Raw genomic sequence first — 24,823 nt, 5'->3', positions numbered from 1 at the left:
GTAATCAGGGCCTAGTACGTAGATGCGTCTGCTTCTCTGGTTGTTTCTGTTATGAGTTTCAGAGGTTTTTTTGTATTATTGTATTCTGAAAGATGTATAGATTACTGATAGATTATTCATGTCCCTTAGCCTTTCTTGTAGCCCTCAGATGTGTCAAACCAACATGGTAACACAAGAATTTTCAGTTTTTGTCATCACATCTGTTTGAATGGCATCTAAAATTAGGATAGTGACCCTCGGTACATGTCATTGAAGTGCAAATTGTCACTTTTGCCATTTAAGAGAAGCAGCAGTGTGTTGGTAGTTGAAAGCAGTTTAAAAGCAAATCTGAGATGGTGAGCAGGATTTGAGTTAAATATCCACGCATACACTGATCATTATTCTGTGTGTAAACTAGCACTGAAAACAAGTGAAAAATCAGATATTAATAAAGTAACTGTTTGCCTTCTGCCTCCTTTTTCTTACACGTGTTACAGCTGATGTTACTCTGACAAACATCCGCTCTTGACTCAGGCTTGTTTGTTCCCTCTGCCTCCCTGTAGCTTACTTGGTGACACAGAGACTTCTCCCTGAGGAGCCAAGAAGCAGACGGCTCATGACTTCTGACCAGGACACGAAAGTTGTAGCTGAACCACAGGTGCAGCAAGTACAAGAGGCAAAAGAGAACTCTCATTTGGTGAGTTTTATGTGCAAACACACGTGTTTTTCGGTTGAGCTTTACATCAGTCTGTGGTGTTTTTACTGGAGCCACCTGCTCGGTTTGTTGTAGTTTAATGCTTTTCCACTGTATGCTGAGCTTGTGTACACAGTCATGTCATTAGGTGCACTTAAACTGAAGAGTAAAAATGTGAAGTTGGTCTGGAAAGCTGCAGCTGAAGAACCAAGCCCATTTCTTTGCCCCTTTGGGCCCTACAAAGGCATGATTGCTGATGTTGAGCAGTCAGTGTTGTTGAGAACAGAAATTTACATGCAAATGTAAGCAAACTTGGCTCAGTACTTGGCAACAGCTTGAGCAGTGCTGTAGACAGTGACTTCAATAAAGGATAAAAACACAGAGGTTAGAGGAGGGGTACAGAATAACAAGCTCATCTGGCCGCAGCAGCCCGTTCCATGGCTAACAAGTCAATAAAGTCCTTCTACGAATTAACCATACAGAAACAATTTGGTTTATGTTGTTTCCAGTTCATTAAAATGATCCATTTGGCTGATGGAAAACTCAGCGCACAGTTTTTGTTGCATCGGGGACATTTTCACACTGGTTTCCAGACAAAGTTTGATATCTGCATTAAGGATGCACGACCCAAAATTGCTTAACATGAGCAGAGTATTAAAGCAAATGCATTAGGGCTGCAAACAAATATTCTACATATGATAAGATAATTGAGTCTTTATAAAATAGATGTTTAAATAGGAAAATAACTGATTGTGGGGGAAAAAAAAGCAGCACTATCAGCAGCAGGAAAGTTATCAGATCCTGCTCTGCTTGGAGGATAGCAGAGCGTTATCAGCTAGAGAGAGAAATCATTTAGTCTGCTGTAACTGGTGAACATAATTTGGCAACTGTAAGTAAACTGTGATGTGATTTTCAGAGTTTTTAAACATTTTTTCCACTTCTTTCTAAAGTTTTTCTTTTTTGTTGTTTTTATTAATTTTTGTTGTTTTTATGTGTGAACTACGTGAGTGAGCTTAATGATTGTAGCTTACATCTTTAAAACAACCAAATCACCTGATTTTTTTTAGAGCTGCCCTAATTGGTTTAGTTTGACTCTGTGTGGGGAGTTTCTGAGTGAATAATGCAGCCTGCTTTTTGTCCAGTTTTGACGGTGCGTAATTAACTTGCCCTTAATTAACGTAATTAACTGGCCCTAAACTAAATAACCATGCCAGCACAGTTTTGATGATGCATGATCAGTTTTCTTCAATTTGCTGGATGTGCCATAAGCCATGCTTATCATTTTCAGTTGGAGTATTTTATATTTGATGTCCAGACCACCAGATCCTATTTTAGTTTAGATTGGAAGCTTGTGTCAGAGTGAGTGAACACAGCAGGCTTTACGTTGCTGCCGTCAGCTGCTATTAGTTTGTCGTCTTAACTGTTTTTATTTCGTGTGTCTACGCCTTTAGAAAGCAATGACGTAATAACTTTCACGTGTGAATACTATAAAATTTAGAATCTTGGACTTGACCAATGTCACTACACTTTCTTTTGAGAGATTTACAACATGGAATAAACAGGGAGTTGTTCTATAATGGGCATAACAGTAAAGATATTCCTCTAAAGGTCAATATTCATGTAGCATTTTCATAATGTCACATGCGTTGTCACACTGGATTATCTATTCTGGGGATGGCTTTGGGGTTGTACCATAAGTCTTGGTTTAATATCTTAAAAATTCTTCCCATCCTATTCCATCTTATCTTTTTCATATCTAATGATCTTTCATATCTAAATCTTGGACAGTTTTAATTTCAGTTCTATGTTTGTATTTCTCTATAGCAGTTTTTTTGTTTTTCCTCCTGCGTATTAAAGCATTTGGTGCCCATTGGAAAATGTTTTTTAAAAAAAACAAAAAAAAAAAATAGGATTTAATTTAGTCAAGCTTAAAGGTTTTCTTCTTCATAATAACAATAATAACATAAGAAAATGCACAGACATCTGTTAAGGTGTATTCTGTGTGTGGTCACATTAAAGTCCCATTTTGACCCAGGAAAATCCACCCACCCACCCTCTTCTGCTTATCCTGTTCAGGGTTGTCGGGGGGCTGGAGTCTATCCCAGCTGACATAGGATGAGAGGCGGGGGTACACCTGTACAGGTCGCTGTAGTTAAACTGAATATGGTAAACGGACTAGTTCTTGACAGCCATCTAAATCCGTTCATTTCAAACTAGCCGACCGGGCATCGTAGCAGCCACAGCCCACTTCTCACTGCAGATTTCCCACACTGATTTCGTATAATAGACAAGTGTTCGGTAAAGAATCAGGAGGCAGAGAAAGAGGCAACTCTTGTAACTAAATAACTTTGACCTGTTTTTGTCTCTCACTTTTCACGGGCCTGTGACAGTCCTATTGATCATAGCTGTGACATTTTGTTTCTTATTCGAGTGTGAAGGACAGGACTGAGCAGTACATCAAGGTTTGATTCCTGTCTTTAGGTAACTTTATGTTTTAGTAACTAAAATGACTGAGCGGGTATGCAAAAGAGAGGAAAAACCACATTTATTTTGACAATTGTCATCTGTTAAAAACTTTCCCACTGATCATTTGTAACTTATGAAACAATACTAGAGATGAATAAATTGTGATCATATCAGAAAAACGGTTTCACCAGACGTGTTTCCTCCTTTTTAAACTCAGTGAAACGTCTCAAGTTCTCCACACATTGTATATTCAAGATAAACCACAGTGATTACTCAGAGTTGAATTCTGTGGTTGCCACTGACTGAGCCAGTGCAACATGTGATGTATCTTTACTGTTAATCTGGGTGTGTCTGAAATTGCAGAAGGTCACTGTGGGTGTTTACCAGACATTTGCCATTATCCAGGTCCAAGTCAATAGTTTGCCTCACAGAGAAGATGATGCTTCCCATTAGTATTGTTTTGGAAAATCTTCCTAGAGAGGTTGCACCAGGACCCATGGTCTCTCTCAGCCTGCCATCATCCAGCACACAGACCAAACAATATCTTGTTGCAGTCATCAGTTGTTGCTTTGCTTTTTCCCTCACACGATGAGAACATGTAAAGAAACACCGCTAGAAAACTGAATGAGGTGCAGAGAATGTGTATGGCATTAAATTTATAGGTGTGAAACAGGTTTTAGTGGATGAAAACATCCTTACGTTAATGCTTGTTACTGACTTGTTGAATGACTTTTTATTTTTCGATTATGTGGGGTGGGTACTGTGTGAAGTGAAAAGCCGACATGAGATATGCCCAAAATCAATCATTCACTACTCCTGCTAAGTGAATGATTGATTTTTGGCTACATAAAAAAAAATAACACATTAGCTCTCAGTTTGAGTTATTTTTTTCAGATTCCCCACATCATTGTCCATTGGGACAACCCTGTGGCACACAATATTTGTGAAGCATAAACTATTTCTAAAACTAACAGTACCACATTAATAAATATATGCAGCTGAACAAAATGCTGGGTAATGTTAGCTAGACCAGTAGCATAACAGTCTGTGCTAACAGCTGTGAACACCTGCATCCATCACAAAGACAGATGTGGGATGAGTTAACCTGTGACTCAGAGAGGAGCTGTGTGTTCACAAGTTTTTCGGTTTTAAAAAAAAAAAATCAAACTCGTTTTGCTGTCTTTCGTAGTCGCGCTGCTTCCTGCAGTGCACTCATTCGTTTGGACTATTTAATTGTGGGCGGGGCTCAGGCAGCTGCTCCACACACAGCATCATGGAACACGATTGGTCCCATATGAAGCGGGATTAGTGGGTTAGTGAGGTATGATGACAATACAGTCACTTTCCTGAAGGCGGATCACCATAGAAACTAACCCTGAGCACAACCAGGTTGGGAGAAGTTTGGGTCAGAGTTTGTTTAAAATTACCTGGAAGCAACACTTATGTTTTTAAAAGCTTAAAGTGCAGTATTGATTCTCAGCTGTGTTTTAGCTATGCAGCCTGTTGAGACATAACTTACTGACTAACTAATACCACCAGATGAAGGGCAGCTGCAGCTCTCTGCATGTGTCACATTGGCACAGGAATTTGCATGTAGTCAGGTGGTGATGCAGGAAGTGTCGATGTTTTTATGCTCGGTCCTCATCTGTTGCTAACTCTTTAACACTGAAACTGCAGCTTCTAGAATACAGGTTAGAATTAAAAATTAGAATTAATAATTTACATTTGCAGGCTATTAATGAGAATATTAAATTAATAAAATTAATTTCAGTTTGATCTGGCCAAAAACAAAAGTGATTTTTGTTTTTTTTCTCCTTTATTATCATCCTCCCGCGCAACCCCCCCCCCCCCCCAGAAATATGCTGTTGTCGTTCTGTCCGTCCATCCGTGAGGTTTTAGCTTTCCGGTCTATAGGCTCCAAAACCACAAGGAGCCCTGAAACTTGGCATATGTGTGCTTTACTCTTCAAAGATACTCTTTTATATTTTCATTAATTGTGGGAGGATGTGCCCATCTGTGATGGGTCTTATTTCTTGCAGCAACAGTGTCACATTTTGCCGTTTATTTTTAAATTATTAATAGATCTCTGTTAATGTCTTTGATTGAAGAAGGCAGCGCTTAGTTGATTCATTTTGTGTGGAAGCAATCTTCCAATTTATCTGATACAGCAAATAAAAATTGGTCACTGATGACTGTTTCCGTATTAACTGATATATTGAAGCATCTGTAAACCTTTTCATTCCGGTTTGCCATCACAGCATTTGTTTTCATTATACTCAGTCAGTAGGTACTGAGACGCGACCCACCGGCATCGTTATTCCATCCACGAAACTCTGGATCCTAGAAAATGTTTGGACGTGTTAAAAACTAAAAAATAATAATGGGTAATTATTGACATTTCTGATCACTTGAAACTAAAATGCTGCATCCTGAATATTGACTATGGCACAAGCCTTATATCAGGAAGTGAGAATGAAAGCATCCCAGGTTTAAAAGCCTGCTGCAAGGGAGACGTAGCGCTCATGCTAAAGTGGTTAATCCTGTGTTTTCTCCTCCATGCTGTCCCCAAAGGCTCCTCAGTTCATCTGCATGGCCTGTATGCTTTTTCCGGGGTGCTTTATAGCCCTGCAGGTTTGATTGATGGTAGCACATGTGAGCCTGTTGGGGCTAAATGTGGTGACTGGGGTGGGCAGCCTCTGGCCAGATACTGGTAAATGCTGGCAGTGACAGTAAATACGCCTCTTCTACCGTCCACTCAACCAGCGGTTTCTTTTCTCAGACCAGACACGTCTGGATAGACTGAAAGGTGGGCGGTGAGGTGTAGTAGCTGTGAAAGCAAGATTAAAAACACAAGTTTCCTGCTCCTCCCACAGTTGTGTTACACTGTTTTCCTGAAAAGTGTTTGTGCCACTCTTCTGGGGTGGTGTCTGGTTCTCTTGGCTGGTATTGCTACAAGATTCTTGGTTTGTATTGGGGTTGGGCAGTGTGGTCCAGAAATAACATTTCAGTATTTTTAGCCTGAATGGAGACACATAATATTTTGGTATTTTCTACGAAAGCAACAGGTGAGATGTGACAGCATTTTTATGAGCAGGCTCATTACTTTAATATCAAATGTAGTTTCATAGGCCACGTTTAAAGGCAGCTGGTTTCTCAGTTTTGCCTTACAGCAGTTATTAAAATAAGATAAAGATGATACAAAGGTAACTGTGCTGCATTTATTTATATATTTTTGTTTAGTTTTGTTACTTCCTAAACACCCAAATTCACACACTGCCAGATTGGGGCTGTTGCTGCTGCTTCTTTTTGTTTTTTTTTGGGTCTCTTTTGTTAGTTTTAATTTTCCCACCATTATGAACACATAATAACCTGGAGAAAATACGGTCCCATGTGTAACCATTATGCACTTTTTTCCTCTCTCTGTCAGCCCAGTCTCATTTACTATATTGGCAAGAGTCGAGACGACAGATCTTGTTGATCAGAACTCTACTGCAGAGGGTCTTTAGAGACCCTTCAGAGTTACTGAGCAGGGTTACCAAGTGCTGAGGTGTGTAGCGTGAAAAAAGTCTCAAACACCGAAGTGCTCCAACCCTCCTCTGTCATTAACATCAGCACAAAAACTGTGCTACGAGCTTCGGGTGCAATGCATAGGTGACCCAGTGGTTTTGTCCATACAGTGTATATCAGTATAACCTATAGAAGAATATAACACTAAATCTCAAAACCCTAGTTAGGATTGAAATTCAACTGATGTGGTTTGAAAAGGAAGGAGCTGAGGTTTCTGAATACTGCTTCTTGTCCGGGTGTTGTAGATTACACCCCTTTGTGTTTTTAAAAGGGGAAATCATTCTTAGTAATGCCGTTTCCTAAACATAACACTTTCTGTAGTAGAAACTGGAATTTCCTCAGTGTCGTGATGCATAGCTGTTGCTGCTGCAGCACAGATGAAATACGGGGAATCGAACTAAGAGCACGTTTGTCAAAGCATGCATGGAGGCTGAGTCCTCAGGTTGGGCTTCAATCAGCCTTCTCAAGTAGGAAAGAATGTGCAACCAAGGAAATGAGCAGAAAGTGAGCGGATGGCCTTGAGGCGAAGAAAAAGGTTATTTTTCCTGAGTGCTCCAAAATTAGGAAATGGAAAGAGCCTGCTGGGTTTCTTTTTTTTTTTCCCACTGTCATTTACACATGCATAAGATTGGAAAAGTAGATTGGCAGTGAGAAGGAAGAAGCAAATTCCCCTCATGGTTGCACAGGTCTCAGTACAAGGTGGGACTCCATGTGGGAAAGTAGTCAGAGAGGGAAAATCCAGCTTTCAAGGTTAAATTCATGCAGTTCAGATATCAAAGTTGTCACCACATCATGTAACACACACACAAAAAGCTGTGGCTCAGGCCAGGTTGACTTCAGAGAGGTGTTTTAATATGACTGTAGACTCGACATGATCCAGCCACTGTGAGCTTATTCAGCATTGAACAAAGGCTTAAATCTAAAGGTTGTGAAACTGTTGGGTCCTCAGGAAGTAAAACTTAATCTTTAACCAGCATAAAAAATGTTAAGTTACTTCCTCAGAGTTTAGATAGAACTGTTGCTTAGGCTACACACTCATTTCTCTCAAATATGATTACAATTGCACAATAATTAATTATACTGTTTGGTCTTTTTAATCTTGGTAAGATTAAAAAAAAAAACTAATAGGGCCCACTGGTATGGAGTGTCAAGTGTGCCAACAGGAAATAACAGATCGTTAAATAATTAATTAAATGTGTAATTAATTACGAATTGTAAATAAATGCAGTTATTTATTAAATGCCATTAATTAAAATGTCAGTTTTATTCAAAACAGTGTAGGATCCATGAAATTAGTGGAATATTTAAGTATGTTTTTAAATACATTAATTGATATTTTAATTAAGGATATATTGTATATTTAAGACATTTTCCCCAAGTTTGTCATATTTAATTAATTGTGTATGTGTATTTCAGTTTTTCATTCCCTCTGTAGATTAGTAAAACGAGGAATTACAAGTTTAAGTGTGGTTCAGTCACGATTTCTTTTTTGGATAATATTGCAGCCATTTGTTTTCAAACACAAGCCATTTGGTGCTACCAAACCCGTGTGTTTTCCAAGTCATTTCTTATTCACATGCATGCGTTCACACAGAGACAGAGCGATACACCATATGCTTTGCACATATGTGTCAGAAACGGACCAGAAATTGAGCGTGACCCATTTTTAGCTGTGCGTGTTAAATCAAATTGGTTATGGACACAAGCTGGAAAGAAAGAGGGGATCCGACTGGAATCTTCACCTTTTTGGGACACGACGTTTAAAGAGAAGCTGAAGCTTAAAGTGCGTTTGCAGGTATAAAATGCTTCATGTACAAATGCAGAGGTAATCAAAACTATGAGGGGAGAAATGTGGAATTTCATTTTTAGTCAGTTAGTTTTGAAAACTGAAGGGGAAATACATAAAAATGTGTTAACCAGTAAGTATATTAAAAAGAGAAAAGGTTCAACACTCTGTCACCTCTCTTGCAGCTGCTAATGTGAGGCCGGACTGATTTAACAGATTTTCATTCACAGTATTACCGACTGAGCGTACCTTGACTTGATACATAAGTTTAAGTGCAGGATGTGCATCACTTAGAATGTAGTTCAGCAGCTGGTTAGAAATTTAAAAAAAAAAAAAAAGGAAAAAACCACCAATAAAACCAGCCCCACACCCACTGGTTTTATCACCACTGGTCCTGTTTAGCTTCTTCAGCAAGTCCTACATGTCTCGCTGTGTCTGCATTAATGTCCTTGGAGTCTTTAAAAAGCACTGTTCTAATTGGGACCTGTAACGCTTTTTTCTTATTTTCTATCGTTCATATATTTTTTAAAAAGTTACAGTTGTTGTGTTAAACAGTCTAAAGTAATGACATCAATATATGAACAAATGTGAGCCAAAGTAGTTTGGCTTCACACTGTTTAAAATGCTCAGTTTCATACTTTTTTTTTTTTTTTTTAACCCTTGGTTGTGGATGACATCAGTACACCTTGTATGCCTCTGTTATGAGGGGCAGCCAATTAGAAGAAGGCTGGTGACGGTGAGAGGAGCAAATAGGTTTGTTTCAGAGAGAGCTTTAACTAAGGCCAAGAATAAGTCACATAAGCTACACTTTACAGTTCCCAAAGTTTGGGAACTTCCTTTGTTCCAGCAGTTAAAATTCATTTAAAACAAATGGCTTAAATAAGTAGAATGGTATGGAGTAGAACTGGGCCTTGGATCATCCATTATGATACCAGAATAAGTTTCTATGTGATATAAAAGTGTCACATCACGATGTCTATCCTATAGTGTTTACATTGCAATACCCCACCACCACCCCCCACCCCGAAAAGGATAAGCAGAAGAGGATGGATGGATCTGTTTCTATAATTATAGAATAAAGTAAAATATCTCAAATTCAACAAAGCAAAAATAAAAGGAAGTGTCTTACTAAAAACAGCACAGCAAATATCAGCTGCTGTTACAGTGGATCAGTATAACAGTGCGATTAAACTGTTAACATAAAGGAACAAAATGAGCATTTTTTAAAACTGTAAATCATGCAAAGCTGCTCTCATGAAGTCCAAGAGTAAAGATAAAGCATCAGTTGAAGCTCAAACTGTTGAAATGTATTTAAATACTGACTACAAATTGCCAAATTATTCTAATAATATAGGAACTGCTGCTCAGGATGGAGATTATTGTAGTATTTGTGATGTATTTGAGTCCTGTGTGCTCATCCTGGCCCATCTGGTCTCCTCCAGCTCTGTCTGTCAGAGGGAAGAGGAGCCTCCGGTCTGCAGACAGACAGATTAGTCCAAATTCAGCTGCTTTTGTTTTCTCCCCTGAAGGACTCTGGTTTGTCTCTTCTGTCTTTCTGTCTGTCTGCCTGCCTGCTGCTGGGCGCTCACCTCCATCAGGGAGGCAGAGCAATAAACCCAGTGCTACGTCGGCTACCCTCCGATGACACTGACTCTAACTTGTCTCTGTCAACAGTTCATGATGAATCACATCCTCCTGTTTCCTCCAAAAATACACCCTCAATCAGAAAGGCGGCTAACCTTTCCTTCCTCTGTGAGGAAAGGGAACATTTTAAAATTTGAAAGGTCAAGCGATGCCCTGGACGTACACATCCATTGATGTCAGCAGCAGTTTCTATGGCAGCCAGCTCGGACAGGAGTGGGAGTTTTACATTAGAGGAAGGATTATTAGCAGAGGTGGGAATTTGTCTCTGTCTGGCCAGGCACATCCTGAATGATCTCGTAGTGCAGTGTTTGTGAAATGTGACCGAGGAACAGCGTCTGTTGTTGCTAGTCTTTTATCTAGTCATGCTTGTCTTTCTCTTTAATCTGTTCAGGAGGAAACGGGTTTTCTTTTACAACTTAGTTCGTTAGCAGAATAATTTATTAAAACCAAGACTCTGGAGGGCTGATTGAATTTGAGCAATGCCGCAGGGTTGATTTAGCGTGGCTCACCGGAGCAGGCATTTTATTTGAGCGCAGGTGTGCGACTCAGCGCTGCCTGCACAGCTCCGGCGTTTTTTCCTGGAGAATGACTCAGTGCAACGGCGACAAAACAAAAGCAGAGACGGCTGCTTAACAGGAGCGAGACAGCCAGTGAGCTTCTGCAACGTCAGCCCTGGCTCACCAGGGCAGCGGAGCCTCAGTGCTGTCATCAGATTTGTTGAATCAACCCAGCAGCCTGGATCGGAGGAGGGCAGGCAGAGCGTGGCGGTGGCTGTGATTTTGATGAGGATGACTTGGAGAGGAGTGGTGGCGGCGGCTTTCCTCGGAGGATCCCAGGTTATAGCTTAAGGCAAACCAATGTTGGTCAGAAGACTTCCCTCCTCAGCCCACCCGTGGACATACTTAGACCTTATCTTTGTGTGTTAGCCATGGATTGGATGCAGTGGACTCTTATACCACCAGTGCCAAGCAGCGGCTGGCCTGCTGTGCCTCAGGAGTTGAGTGATACGCTGACTCTGACTACAGCCCTGGGTTACAGCCTGTTAGCCTGTGAGACATGCATGCTGAACTGCTGCTTTGATCCTGTGAGTAGCCTCGGTCCTGTCAGATGATTTTTAGTTTGAAGAGTCTCATTGGCAGTGGAGGCTTTTGTACATCAGGACTGATGAATGATGGGCTCTGATGCTCGAGGTGGATCATTTCGAAGAATTTAGAAATCCTTACAGAAACATTGCAGTTGAAACTGAGGCTTTTTGTTCCTTATTTTTTATAAAAAGTGGGGTTTAAATTACTCAAGCATAAAACACATTTTGGCCATGAAAATTCTTACGACATATGCCAGTCATGCTTACATGCATAGCCACCCCCCTAAAAAAAAAAAAGGTCAAAGGCTTCTTTTGAGCCTGAAGAAACTCTGGAAAAAGAAACGTAATTTGGGGAGAAGTGAATGTGTCATTTAAATGTCATTTTCCCTGTATTTGTCTTAAACATTTGCTAAGGACAGATTTGCTCCAGAAGGTTTTGCATTATTGGGTTTTCTCACAAATGCAAGTTCAGTCATGAAAGACTTTGTGAAGGTTTTATTGAATCAAATTCCCGTTTGCTTTACAATATATGTCTGACCCATCTTTATCTACGGTGTTTTATCGGCATATTCTTAAATATTTCAAATATAGTTTATTTTGCATGTGAAAATGAAAATATAAGCCTCTTTAATACTCTTCATGCACTTCTGTCTTTTTACCCATGTTATATTACCTAGTCAGTCTGCAGTTCTGTCATCATCATTATCATTACTTGAGTAGAGGGTAAACCCTGATGAGTTCCTCAGTCGCGGCTGTCTCGGTATTGTCTTGTCTTGTATCTGTGACGTGGGCTGATGTTAGTCTAGCTCTGGTCCTTTCCAAGATTTGTAGCAGTTGCATTATTTCCCACAGGTTTGGATTCTGTTTGTGGTGTTAGTTTGTGTGGACATATAAACAGAGGCACACCCATGCTTACTACAATAATTTTATTAGGCAATATTTAATTGTAAAATACTCTGTGACAAGCACCGGAGGAGTGTAATCAGATCAGCATCTCTGATCAATCAGGTGAACTTCACTTCCACTCCTCGGTGTTGGACTACAGCTGGTGGTCCCCGTTCTGGTCTGCGGCCACGGTGAGCTCAGCAAAGTGACACGTGAAGCAGTTTTCCCCCTGCTGCTGTTCTGGTTAGAGTGGCCTTCTAGCTCACAGAGAATCTGCAGACTGGATGAGGGACTGTTGTCACCAGCTTCAGTCCAAGGTGGTGGAGTTGGAGTCTGAGAGACCGAGAAGTGGCTCTAAGACCACCAGTACAGCCATCTGGCTGGCAAGCCAGCCAATAGATAGAGGGGGAAAAAAAGCAACACAGGACTGAAAGGGCCAGAGCTAGCTGGTTTAGCAGCCACCAAACTGTCAGAGTAAGAGCAAGAGTATCGTGGATGGTGATGTCCATTCAAATGAGTGAAAATAAAAAAAATGAGTCCATAAAATTTGCAGGAAGCACTACGTGTTTTCTTTTTTGTTCTTTTTTTCTTTTTTTCTTTTTTTTTTTAATTGAACTGCCTGGATAAAATGTACGTTGAGTTTGTCAGCATGGCCTTGAATATTTTCAGAGCCTTTTACTTGAATGATTATTAGTAAAGGACAAACAGTTCATGAATTGCAGTCTTTTGATGCTCTGGTAATTTACACTCAAAGTAAATGCTTGACTAAATTTTGTCCTTTCCTTTTTTACTACATATGCTGCTGATGTGGAGGGCGTATATTAGCTGAAGTTGACTTCTCTAATCAGACGTTGTTCTTTTCACAGGAATCTGCTAAGGTTTCGGACCTCAACCCCAATGCGAAAGCATGGGCCAACCACATGTTTAGCCTGGACACCAGCGGGACTGCTGACACCACAACTGCTGCCCTGCAGCCATGGAAGGAAGGCTGCGATAGTTCGGCCGACCCTGGCCCAGAAGGTCAGCGATACGCTTACATGACTACGTTAAACAAAAATGTAGCTGCTCTGCATTTGAGATGGGTTATATGTGAATATATAATATAGAAGAGCAGTCAACAGAGGCAGGATGGTACATAAATAAGCACACAAAACACAAGTTTCCTGCTTCTAAAAGACTTTTTAGACACAATTTAACATTTAACACAATTTAACACAATTTTTTTTCAGCCTCAAAATGGCCTTTGTGGATTATTGTGTGTATAACTGTGATTAGTATGTGTGTCATTAAGGCAATGAGTCTGTGTTACCTGACTTAACAGAAGTCTATCTATTCATTTTCCTGACATTTCCAGCCATTTCTTAAATAAAATCTAATCTGCTTTGACTGTATTAAAACCCACGTTTTAAACATGCTAAATATTTTATCACAGTCTTGGTGATTTTCTTTCTGTGGAAGGACAAAACCCTTTTTTATATAAGCAGATAAACCAGTGATATGTCAGGGACCCTGTACGACACGGGTGTCAGATTCACAGCTTATAGTCCACTTTCAAATCCTGTGTTATCTCATCCATCGAAAAATAACAAAAAAAAAAAAAAAAAAAAAAAAAACCCTCTCCTAACCAGGTAGAGGTATACTGTGAAAATATTAACATGTGGCATCGCAATAAGAGGGTTCTGGTTTGAACTCAGGCATTTTCTTTAGCTAGCTTTTGGATCAGGATACTTGAGAGATACTCAAGTTTGAGACTTTCACTTCCTGGTTCAACAAAGTTTTTTTTTTTAAAATGAATGAACCAGATGTTAAACAGCCTGAGATATCTTAAGCCCCCACAAAAAAAAGTCTTGGGTTTTCACATTCAGTCAGACAGCTGTCAGTGCATTATCATTTACCCAGTGGATTTATAAAGTTATAAACCCTCAACCTTTGAAATTGATCTTCGTCATGATTTGAACACCCCACAAACCCGAGTAAAAACATAATTATTCTGAAGCCTCATTAATCTATAACAACAGCTCTGATATTATGTCTGTGACAGTTGTGTATTGTGTTGCAAGGATATTGAGTCATGTTGAAATGATGTGAGCCTGTACTCTTGCATAACACCTCTGTGAACCACAAGATTGGTGCAGGGACCGAGTGCAGCGTCCGACGTGAGATAGCATCACTCATCATTTTAATGTTGTAGTTAGCCAACTTATTTTGGTAGCTAGTAGTTTTTTTTTTACAAATGTAAATTAAACCAATCAGAAGTAGTGTTTCTAATTATTGGATTGGGGCGATCAACTACATCAAAATCTTCTGGTAACTTTGCGGAAGGTTTTCACAAAAGGCACCTTTAAATTTTGCTGGTCAATCCCGGACCTGAGAAAGTTGAGATTAATAGCTTTTGGTGGTGACAGCATGAAGCAGTGAAGAGTTGAAGTGTCCGTTACACTTTAACACTGTCAGCAGTTAATTTGTTAATTTAATGCTGAGAAACTGAACAGAGTATCCATCTCATATGAAGCTGAGGTGTAGAAAGAGAGGGAAATGTTGGCATGCAGCCTACTTGCTAAGTCTGTAATAATCTGGTAGTGACAAATGGCACAATCTTGTGTAAAAGCCTGCCTTTGTCCGCTCTGGTCCCTTTTCCCACCACACAGGAGACACCCCTTTAATCATTCATACCCAATCTAGTAGGAATTATGAATATTCCAACCACAGTCACCCTTCCTCCTCCTGTAAATGACAGTAATCACTCACTTCAATGTGCTCAGCCAAGTTTAGCTGCTGCAGAGGCAACAAGGATATGGTGGTGAAACAGAAACTATTGATTAGTCTCAGTTTGACTTGCGTTGACGTCCTGGCCTACTTCATCTTCCACGTCCACAAAGACATTTATAGAAAATTTATTAGAGGACTGCTGACTTAATATAGTTGGGCCATTCGTATCAGGGTCTTTGTAGCCACTGCAGACTTGGTGAAGATTTGCTGTCAGAGATTTAGTAATCACACTGGTTGATTCCCCTCATGTTCCCACTCACTGTCAGTATGCTAAACTAGTACATGGACATGGAAGCTTATTTAATTGTCAAAAAACAAAGGAAGCACTATTAAAGATTATGGATTTAATTCACTTAAGATTGTTTAACATCCTTTCTGTCATACTTTTCTGTTCACAGAAAATTCACAGAAAATGTCTCATTTTATTTACTGAGGAAAAAAAGCTGAAAATTCTGTAATAATGGTGAAAAAAACAAAGTCATCTGTTATTTAATGGTTTGCCTTTTACTTACTTATCTAGGTGTTATATGTCGGACTGTGGGTTATATTCGGGAGGGGGGGGGGGGTGATTAGTTAACTAGGTGATCAAACGTTGCTGATCTGGTTAGTGTGTGTGTGTGTGTGTGTGTGTGTGTGTGTGTGTGTGTGTGTGTGTGTGTGTGTGTGTGTGTGTGTGTGTGTGGTGTATTCCCTGACCTGCTGGTGAGCGGTTCCTGGAGGTTCACCAGGTGAAATGAGTCACAAAGAGGGTGCTGCACCAAAAACCTCCTTGTGATTGTTTTGGCCACCAGCAGGGTGTCACAGTTAACCCGTCGTTTCCATGGAAGACACTACAATGTCTGCAAACACTTGAACTCACCGAGTTTTAGTGAAACGTGAAAAAGTGCAGTACAGAGTGGAAACGGAGAACGTTTGTGCTCCAGTAGTGCAGCCAAGACGTTCAAAAGGTGCAGCTTTTACTGAATCTCCCACTCGCAGTCAGAGTTCACTTGAGCTTCACTTAAAAGATTTATTTCCTTTTTTATCTGTGCTGTTGTGCCTGTTATGGGAGCTGTTATGTCAGCTTCTTCCAGCTATTGAAGTCTTTTGTAGTTGAAAGAAATCTAAAAGATGAAATGAATAGTTTCCCATGGGATACAGGACTTTGAGTAGGAAAGCTATTTACAGTTTAAGTCATTGTACTATTCAGTAATGTGCAGGGTGTTTCCAGCCTAGAGGACCCCAATGAGAGTTTAGCCAGAAGGAAAATCACCCACACTGTTTTTAGCAGTTTTTTTCTTGAGGTTTCTTAAGACCCTAAAACAAAAATAAGAAGAAAATGTTTTTGGATACGGTAGCTCCAACTCATTGCCTTAACTGTTCACACCATGAGTCAGGAAAAACCCTGATGTAACATTTGTTTATTGAAAATTGTTTCAGTTTCTTTATTGAAATTGGTTTCCGTACTGATTTTATAAGCAATTACATGATGGGTTACCTGAATGTAAATTCACTAATTGTTGTGGTTTTTATTATCTTTCTTCTTCTCTGGTTTTAGACGTGTGTCATCATGTTTCATTCTGGCACATCCCTGCTCTCTGCTCTGTTCTCATTTTAATTTGCTGTTGTATCAACATTGCCTTCATATCCACCTTATTTTTAATCCAGTGTAAATTAATCACACAGTATTGCTCAACATTTATTGAACAGGGTTATTGCTATGCTACAGCCATAAATAGATTTCTCACATGTAGCACTAATTATACTAATTCTTTCTTGGTATGCTGGATTCTTGAGATTCCTCAGGTAATAACAGCCGTTTATCACTGCGCAGGTATATTGTTGCTGAATTGAGACAAGGCTGGAAATTGGGCACTATTTTACACTTTATTTTCTGTTGTGTATATTAATCTTAATTATGGCAAGTTTGAAATAATAATGACAGTATCTGTGCATGTAATCCCTGTGAGCCAAAAGCACTGCCGCCCCCCCCCCCACCCCCACACACACACACACACTCTATATGATGTCACAGTCACACTGTGAGCAAAGAAGCCCCACCCACCCACTGTTTACACCTTCTGTCTACGAGGGGCAGCCAATCACAAGGAAGGGAGTTTAAAGGAAGGGTGTCATTAAAGTGCTTGTTTCAGACAGAGGATGAGCAGAGGTTCTGCTTCAAGGCCCAGTTTAAGATACCAATAAACGATTTTGAACTGTGAACCACGTAAAGCTTCTCTAGTGAAGTCCAAAAAAAAAAAAAAAACTGCTATACTGATGCTTCCCTTTAAAGAGCTTGTGATATTCCCTTTCTTGTTGCTTTTGATAATTATTATAACCCCCATTGTTGACTGTCACAGGCTATGAAGCCAGTGAAGACAAGGCTTACAAGGAGCCCCTTCTAACCGACCCAGATGAGCCCCCACCGCTACCAGTAATGCTGGCCGAGCCAGCCTCCGTGGCCTCCGTCACTCTGGAGTGCTCCGAGTCAGCCTACACAGAATGCCCCGAGCCTGGGCAGCCTGGGCACACAGGTGGGCTGGTTAGTGACTGGTTGTTAGTCAGAGGAGGCTCTGAGCTGGTTGTGGATCTGTGGAATTTATCCAGATGTCAATGTATGGATACTTTCTGCGGTTTCTATGTGTGTGGTACCAAACAGGGATAGTCTAATTGGTGGTGTGATCATGTATAGATGTGTTTGATTTCACCTGTTCTTGGGTAACTGGAGGTTAAAATGAACACCAACCAATCAAAACTCAGTCGACTGATGTGGTCAAGCATTAGGAGACAGTCCTATCCTCGAGCAGCAGGATTTATTTTTGAGGCATACAGTGACCGAGAGCTATTTGTTTTATGTTTTATTTATTGGACCAAATTTCATTGGCTCGTTCCAGACACAATCTGTGGCACGGCATTTATCTTTTAAGTCTCCTCTGCTTGAAAGGACAAAAGCAACAAAGCTAAGAAAGGAAGGGGTGGTATTAAGATGACTGTTGTAAAGCTGCTATGCCATTGTTTCCAACACACTAAATTATCAGCCTGCGCAAGTTTTTGCTAAGCTACTGTGTATAAATACAACAGTCCTTTTGTGTTTTTTTTTTTTTTTCCTCCTCATATTTTACAACTGTCTCCACCCACATCCCATTTCATTGTGTGGGTAATGTATTGCTCCCAGGATTAGAGATGAGTTAAATTGCTTTTTATTTTACCAAAGCTGTCCCCCCCCCCACCCCCTCTGTCAACAGGCAGTGATCCCCAGCCTGACAACCCCCAGGAGGGCTTGAGGGAGCACCTGAAGAAGACCCTGGAGTTCTGTCTTTCCCGGTGAGCTACGTACTGCATGACATCCCAGATTTCTTTCTTTCCTTAGTTGGTGAATCCTTTCCTTCGCTACACTGTGACACATCTTTTAAAGAAATCCATGCCACCAAGCTTCTAACTATCCTGGAGAAGTACAAGCAAAGCTGACTTACTGTGCTAAAATCTCATCTCATTTACTTCAATCATTGCTCAGCAGCAATTTCATACTTGCTAATGGAGAAAAGCACTTAAATTAAGCTCTGGAAAGAAAAACAGCTACTTGAAAGTGATTAAGTAACACCGCGACTGAAAGACTTTTGTGGCTGACTCATTGGAATCCACTCTGGTGTTGTTGTGCCTCCTGAAATGCCGTGGATCCTGATTGGTGCAATCAGCACATTAGGCTTAAATAATACTTTCTGAGGCAGTGAAACCTCAAGGGTGCACAGGGGTCCTCGTGACGTAAATGTCATCATCTGCCTACGTCCCCAGGGGTCTGCATCTGTGTGCTGCCCTAAATATATGACTGCTGGCTGTACGTGTGAACGCGACCTGAAACCCAATGTGCCATAAACACTGCTCAGTGCTTTCTCTCATATGGTATTAGGTCTCTGCTGGTTTACCCCTAGAGCCCAAATTTTATTTTATTTTGAACTCTTACCAGAAATCTTCTCAATTTAGAGATTTTGGCAAATGAAATGAGAATTTCCTTTTTTTCCAGCGTCGTCTTTTTCAGTTGTGCTGTCAGTGTGTAAAATAAAAATGGGATGGATTTGAGCATTTAAAACTTTGTGTTTAAGCTTTTTGACCAGGTGTTCTGATTGAAGGACTGTTACTGGCTTTTTACCTGCTAAGGTTTTGATCATGGTTACACTGACGGTATTAACGAGGGCCGCTGTTGTTAACTCTAGGAAAATGTTTTCTTCCACTCCACCCGGGGTCCTGGCTGCAACGCTGCCTCTTTGCTACACGCGTGCATAAACCCCACCCGTGATGACAGCAGCATCATGTGTATCAACATTTTTGTTGGGAAACCACTGAAGCTACATGGGTTGAATTGGCCCACACACTAATGCTAATTAATAGAAGAGTTATTTAAGTAAAAGAAACTTGGGGGGGGGGGGGGGTGTAAATGTGTGTGTATGGCACTGGGAAAACAAACCAAACAGGGTTTTTCAGAGTGCTTTTGTGGACCGCTGGTACTCTGAATCAGCTCAAATTAATCCACCACCATTGCTGCCTTTGCACTGTGTGATCCACGACAGCAGCAAAACCCACTTTTTTTTTTTCTTTATGTTGAGGGTAAATTAAAATTTGGAGTAGTATATATGTTCTAACAATGTTGCTGCCCTAGAAGAATAATTAAATCCATCAGTAATTAAGTATGTGTCAGCTAATGTACTGGAAGACTGTGTATTGTGTTTTTATACCAATCAGGCCTCTCCTTTCTGTTTCTGTCTGTGGGCGTCAAACATGTCTGAATGAAAGGCTTATTTCATAGGTTTGAATGCCTCTGCGGCGGCGGTTTAGCTGCTTCTTTGAACGGAACCAAAGCCTTGCAAAATTCATTTCATTTTCTCCTCTATGTGAACTTGAAACAAGTCAGCAAGAATAGTGTACTATAGTGTTAGCTTCTCCAGAACTAAGGTGGAAGTAACAGTTGTTTATTTAAAAATAAACACACACACACACACACACACACAACTGATCACATATGAAAACAAGAAGTTGGAGAAACCAGAAGGCCACTCACTACTGGGTTATGAAATACTGGATAACCTGCAGTTTCCTTTGACAGAAAACTCACAGTTTTATAAGTGAAGCAGCCAAGTGTGCAACAGCTGTTCAAAACACTCACTTATACTTACTAATGTGTCACCCTCAAGTTTCCATAACAACGCTGCTTGATGTTCATTTGATGTAGATGATGTCTCCTATTTTAGGTGGTAATCAGAGAATTGTGTACATAAAGTAAAACAAAAATAAAGTGAGTAAATAAAGTTTGTTTCCCCGCTGCACCTTTGGCCTCCTGAGCTGCACCATGAAGCCTCACTAACCCCTCCTGCCCCCATCTTTGTTTGTCAGGGAGAATCTGGCCAGTGACATGTACCTCATCTCCCAGATGGACAGCGACCAATATGTGCCAATTGTGACGGTGGCCAACCTGGACCACATCAAAAAGCTCAGCACAGACGTGGAGCTGATTGTGGACATCTTACGATGTGAGTGAACTGCTGAGTGTTTGCTTTCAAAGTCACCAATTATATTCTTGGAGTAAAATCTGGACTCGTCGTGCTGGTTGCTTAAGAAGCTGTATGTCAAGAAAGCCTTAGCAGGCAGAGTGCAGTTCTATCAGCGTGTGGTTGGGGTTGATTTCCCAGGAGAGGTTGTTAAAGTGCATCCAGCAGAGTCTTACCTGCTTGATTTGTACTCATACTTAGTTTACTGCTCAAATTAATCCTGTCTAGCTTGAAGCCCTTTTTATTTAATGGCTCAGTGATGTGTACGCTGCTAAGATTTTAGATTCAAATTTAGTTGGGTTACTGTAAACAAACCATCACCTAATTGTGCTGCTGTTAGGCTTCACATATCAGTGTTTATTTTTTTCTCAAGACATCCAAGTGTTTAACTGCTTGTAATTTAAAGGTTGCCTGTCGTGCCAGTTCCAGGGCTTGCCTCCATGATTCACAGTTCAAAATATTCCTTATTTATGTCACACTGAGCTCGAGTGCAGCCGCAGTTCATCCTGTCTGATACAGTCACTTTTAGCTCCCCTCCAATTAAGACAACGTTCTTCTGCTCCTCACAAACATTAGGCGGTTGGAGCTGTTAAAGCCAAAGCCTGAGGAGAGATCCACTGTTATCGATGACGTATAGAGCTAAGTGTAGAGGGAAAAAAGTGTATATCTCACAAAATAAAAAATAAAAGCACTCATTTAAAACCAATCTGAAATGAGACTTAGTAAAGGCAACTTAAGAAGAAATGTAGGAAAAGGGTCATCACTCATAAATCAGTCAAAACCTTAAAAAGACGAGCCAACTGAGCCCCTCCCCTCAGAAAAGGCTGGATTGTTTTTTTTTTTTTTTATGTACAATAACTTCAATCTATTTAACAAAGGTGTGCAAACATTTACCTTCATGCTTTGGAAAATTTGAGTCGCATGCCTTAAAATTACATCGAGATGAGTCAGAATTTTGTGCCTTTTAATTTGTATTATTTTTTTCCCATCATTATTTAGTCCTCATAACCTAACGAATGCCAATTTAACCCAGACATTAAATGTAGCAGTAAGCTATTAAAATAGAAATCACTGCCAGAAGAGCCTTGTGTCAAAATGTATGTAAAAAGGAGACTTCCATATGCTCTGGATAGTTTGGACCAGCTTCCTACTTCCCACACTCTGATATGCCCCTTTAAAGTTTACAGAAAAAAAAGTTAACTTAAGTTACTGAAACTATGATATATCCCACGATATTCATGTTTGTAGTTGGTCATGGAAAAAACTGCTCCGAGTGAGATTTTGGCTTTAGATTGTGACATTTGGAGTGGGCGTAAAATTGATTTGTTCAAAGTTTTATATCGAAGCTTTGGTAAACTTTCAAATGTCACGTCACCGTGGAGGTCAAAACAAGTTATTTAGCTACATTTGAATAAATGTAAATGTAGGTTTCAGCAGATTTTCACGCAGTTTAAACTTTTTAATTTGGCACCAAAATTTCATCTGGATATCTTCTGCTCAAAAATGCTCCAAAAAAAAAAAAAGGTTCTTTGTTCTACGGCCTGTAGCTGGGAAGTCTTTCCTAGTTCAAAGGTGAAATTTTGCTTGGCATCATTAGATTTACTGAAGTTATCATACATGACAAACCAGCTGATTCTGGGGGGGGGCGCTGATCTATCCTTCATGAATTGGTTACACTTTTTTTTGTAAACAGATATAATTTTTAGGTTTGCAGTCAATATTCTGAACACATTTGTTTGTGGCTTTGTGCAGCTTTGCCATTGGTCCAGGTGGATGAGAAGGGGGAAAAGGTGCGACCCAATCAGAACCGCTGCATCGTGATCCTCAGAGAAGTTCCAGAGAGCACGCCCATAGAGGTCAGCGCTGAAACATAGATGCTCCCATCATGAGTCAACAAACACTAGAAGCATTATTATTATTCCACAGATATGTCTCACACCTAGAATACAAGCATAACTTGTGTACACTGTAGATGCCAGTTTGATCTGGGTCTCTGATAGTTTACCTTTATTGTGTATTTACATTTGTTTGTAAGGTATTCTGTTTCCTACTGGGACCGTAAATAGAAGTACAGCTTGTACTAAAAGTAGAAAGATATTTGCTTCCAGCTGGATAATTAAGTTCTTCTTTATTTCATGTAGTCATTACCAAAAAAAAAAAAAAAAAACTGTTCTAATGCATTATGGGATTTAATTAGTCATTTTGGACATGGATGGAGCTGAGAGGCCTCGGACAAATGATTTAATATTTCTATTAAAAGGAGAAATTTAACATAGTGAATTTACTGTTTGCAGTGATAATATGTGCCTGTATATTCTTGCTTTATTTTTTAAATATCAGATCACTGCTATGCTTAAAGATCAGTTTGCAGAAGCCCATCAGTATCACACATTCAGCTAATTAAACCATGATAACATGGTGGTGTGAATGTTCAAGTTGGACACCTCACCCGTCCGAAACACCCAGTCAGGACTTTAACATGCAGACACGCTCTGTCCTCTCCCAGTAAGCACCGCGAACCACACAGCGTTTAGAGGTCATTTGGAAACATTTTCCTGTTGAGGAGTGACGGTAAAACATTTGCAGCGTCTTATGATATCAGTAACTCGCTTATCTGCCTCAGCCTGTCAGTTCAGCTGACTCCAAGCTAATGACTGTTATCACAGTGGTACATTTTCAGCTCTGCAGAAAGTGCACGTCAAACAGATCTGCCCGTATAAACAATATTTTTCTATCACATCATTCCAGTATTAAGGGAATATGGGGAAAGTACACTACTTATTTTGCTCAGAGCACCATATTTAGTTTTGAAATATAGAGAGTAGTAGCAAAACATGGATTTCTACAGCTTGCTCAATTGTGGGTTGTTTGTAGTCTAAATCTTACGAGGCTAGCGAGTATTAAATTTAATAATGTATCGTTGGTCTGCTTTAACCTGCAGCGGTTTATGAAGGCCCCTTTAATGTGTTTTGTTCCCACAGAGAGAACAAACTGAAAACAAGTTTATTGTGTCTCTCGATGTCTTCAGTGCAGAAATTAAGTAACTTTGTCAAACAGACACAGGTCACTTTTGGCTGCTCCCTGTTCAACAAGCTTTTGCTACAGCAGATAGCTCCTCATGTTTGATCGAGCAGGTGAAGTCAATACAAGGTGCCTCAAACCTGCAGTCTCCTCATGACCAGCAGGGGGCAGCTCTGCTGCTTGCAGAAAAACATGTACAGTAGGCGTGTAGAAGCCAAAGGCAAATTAATCACCTAAGACTCATAAAGGAGGATTAATCAAATATTTCATTGGCTAACAGTGTGCTGATCAGAAGTTGTAATTCAGTGGGTGTGTTTTCCAATCACCTGAATGGTGAAAGCACTCATCTTAAAGCTTCATAAATAATGGCTGGCAACATGATGGCTCTGTTCACTTTCATACTGTCCATAAGTCTAATATCTGTAATTAGGAAACATAAGTGGGAGGATATCACCTGAAAAGATTAAAAAGCCCAAACTTATATAATCTGCCCACATCATTACTTTTTTTAAAAATGTGTAAAACAGGTAACAGCGGCGGCAGCAGGCTGTTACAGTAAGTTGACTGTGTTTAATGAAAACCTCAGTGCTTCAGTCGTGGACCCGGTGGGCCCCACCTGGCTTGTTGTAGTCTGGGAGAACATCTGTAGTGGATCAGATACTTTCTCCGAACTGCACAAGTTTATGATTTGTGCATTAAAATAAATCCCCTCGTGTTTTGCAGGAGGTCGAGGCCCTTTTTAAGGGGGACAATTTACCCAAGTTTATCAACTGTGAATTTGCCTACAATGACAACTGGTTCATCACCTTTGAGTCAGAAGCAGATGCACAGCAGGTACCAGCACACACACGAGCAGTTTTTCATGAAATCGTTACTTTGATTTCCCAATATTTAATGCTTAATTAAGTTGATTTCTTTTGAACTTGTCTAGTATTTGTGGTATTTAAATAGTTTAAGTATCAAAGTTATCAGTGATGTTTATGTATTTTAAGTCACATTCTGACCCAGTGCTGTGTTCTTTTTTTTAAAGGCATATCAGTATCTCCGTGAGGAAGTGAAGACCTTCCAAGGGAAGCCAATTAAGGTAGGCTTACATTTTACTGTTTTGAGGCTGAGCTGGAAAGAGGAGAAAAAAGAGCATTAAAGAGACTCGAGCACTTATTGGTGTTGTCAGCTTCCTGGTTTCAGGCCAGGGCCGTCATCCAGTAGCAAATGCACCATACTAGTTGTGTTATTTTTGTGATATCAGGTCACTGTCACTGTCAGTTTATGCATTTCAAGCCAAATTCAAAGCACCTCTGTACATGAATGCGGTCTCAAAAATCAAATATGTCTCTCCGCATGCATAATGAATCAGCATCGCAGAGAAACACGCATCCAGGATTTCAGCAGAAGCCTCTAAGAGGTTC

At 40.2% G+C, this 24,823-nt stretch overlaps 1 protein-coding gene across 2 annotated transcripts in view; it reads left to right on the top strand.

Moving 5' to 3' along the window:
* The window catches only part of larp4b (La ribonucleoprotein 4B), a 50,160-nt gene that overhangs the window by 10,593 nt on the left and 14,744 nt on the right, over positions 1-24,823 (top strand). For both annotated transcript variants that reach the window (XM_030752748.1, XM_030752747.1), the window contains exons 2-9: positions 543-676; positions 12,972-13,125; positions 17,214-17,387; positions 18,099-18,177; positions 20,239-20,375; positions 22,146-22,249; positions 24,138-24,248; positions 24,445-24,498. In XM_030752748.1, coding sequence (XP_030608608.1) covers positions 596-676; positions 12,972-13,125; positions 17,214-17,387; positions 18,099-18,177; positions 20,239-20,375; positions 22,146-22,249; positions 24,138-24,248; positions 24,445-24,498 — 894 coding nt within the window. In that variant the 5' untranslated portion in view covers positions 543-595. The remainder of the gene's footprint in view (positions 1-542; positions 677-12,971; positions 13,126-17,213; positions 17,388-18,098; positions 18,178-20,238; positions 20,376-22,145; positions 22,250-24,137; positions 24,249-24,444; positions 24,499-24,823) is intronic.

The sequence above is a fragment of the Archocentrus centrarchus genome, chromosome 17, assembly GCF_007364275.1.
Source record: "Archocentrus centrarchus isolate MPI-CPG fArcCen1 chromosome 17, fArcCen1, whole genome shotgun sequence".
Taxonomy (NCBI): domain Eukaryota; kingdom Metazoa; phylum Chordata; class Actinopteri; order Cichliformes; family Cichlidae; genus Archocentrus; species Archocentrus centrarchus.
This window is presented reverse-complemented; position numbering and strand designations above follow the sequence as displayed.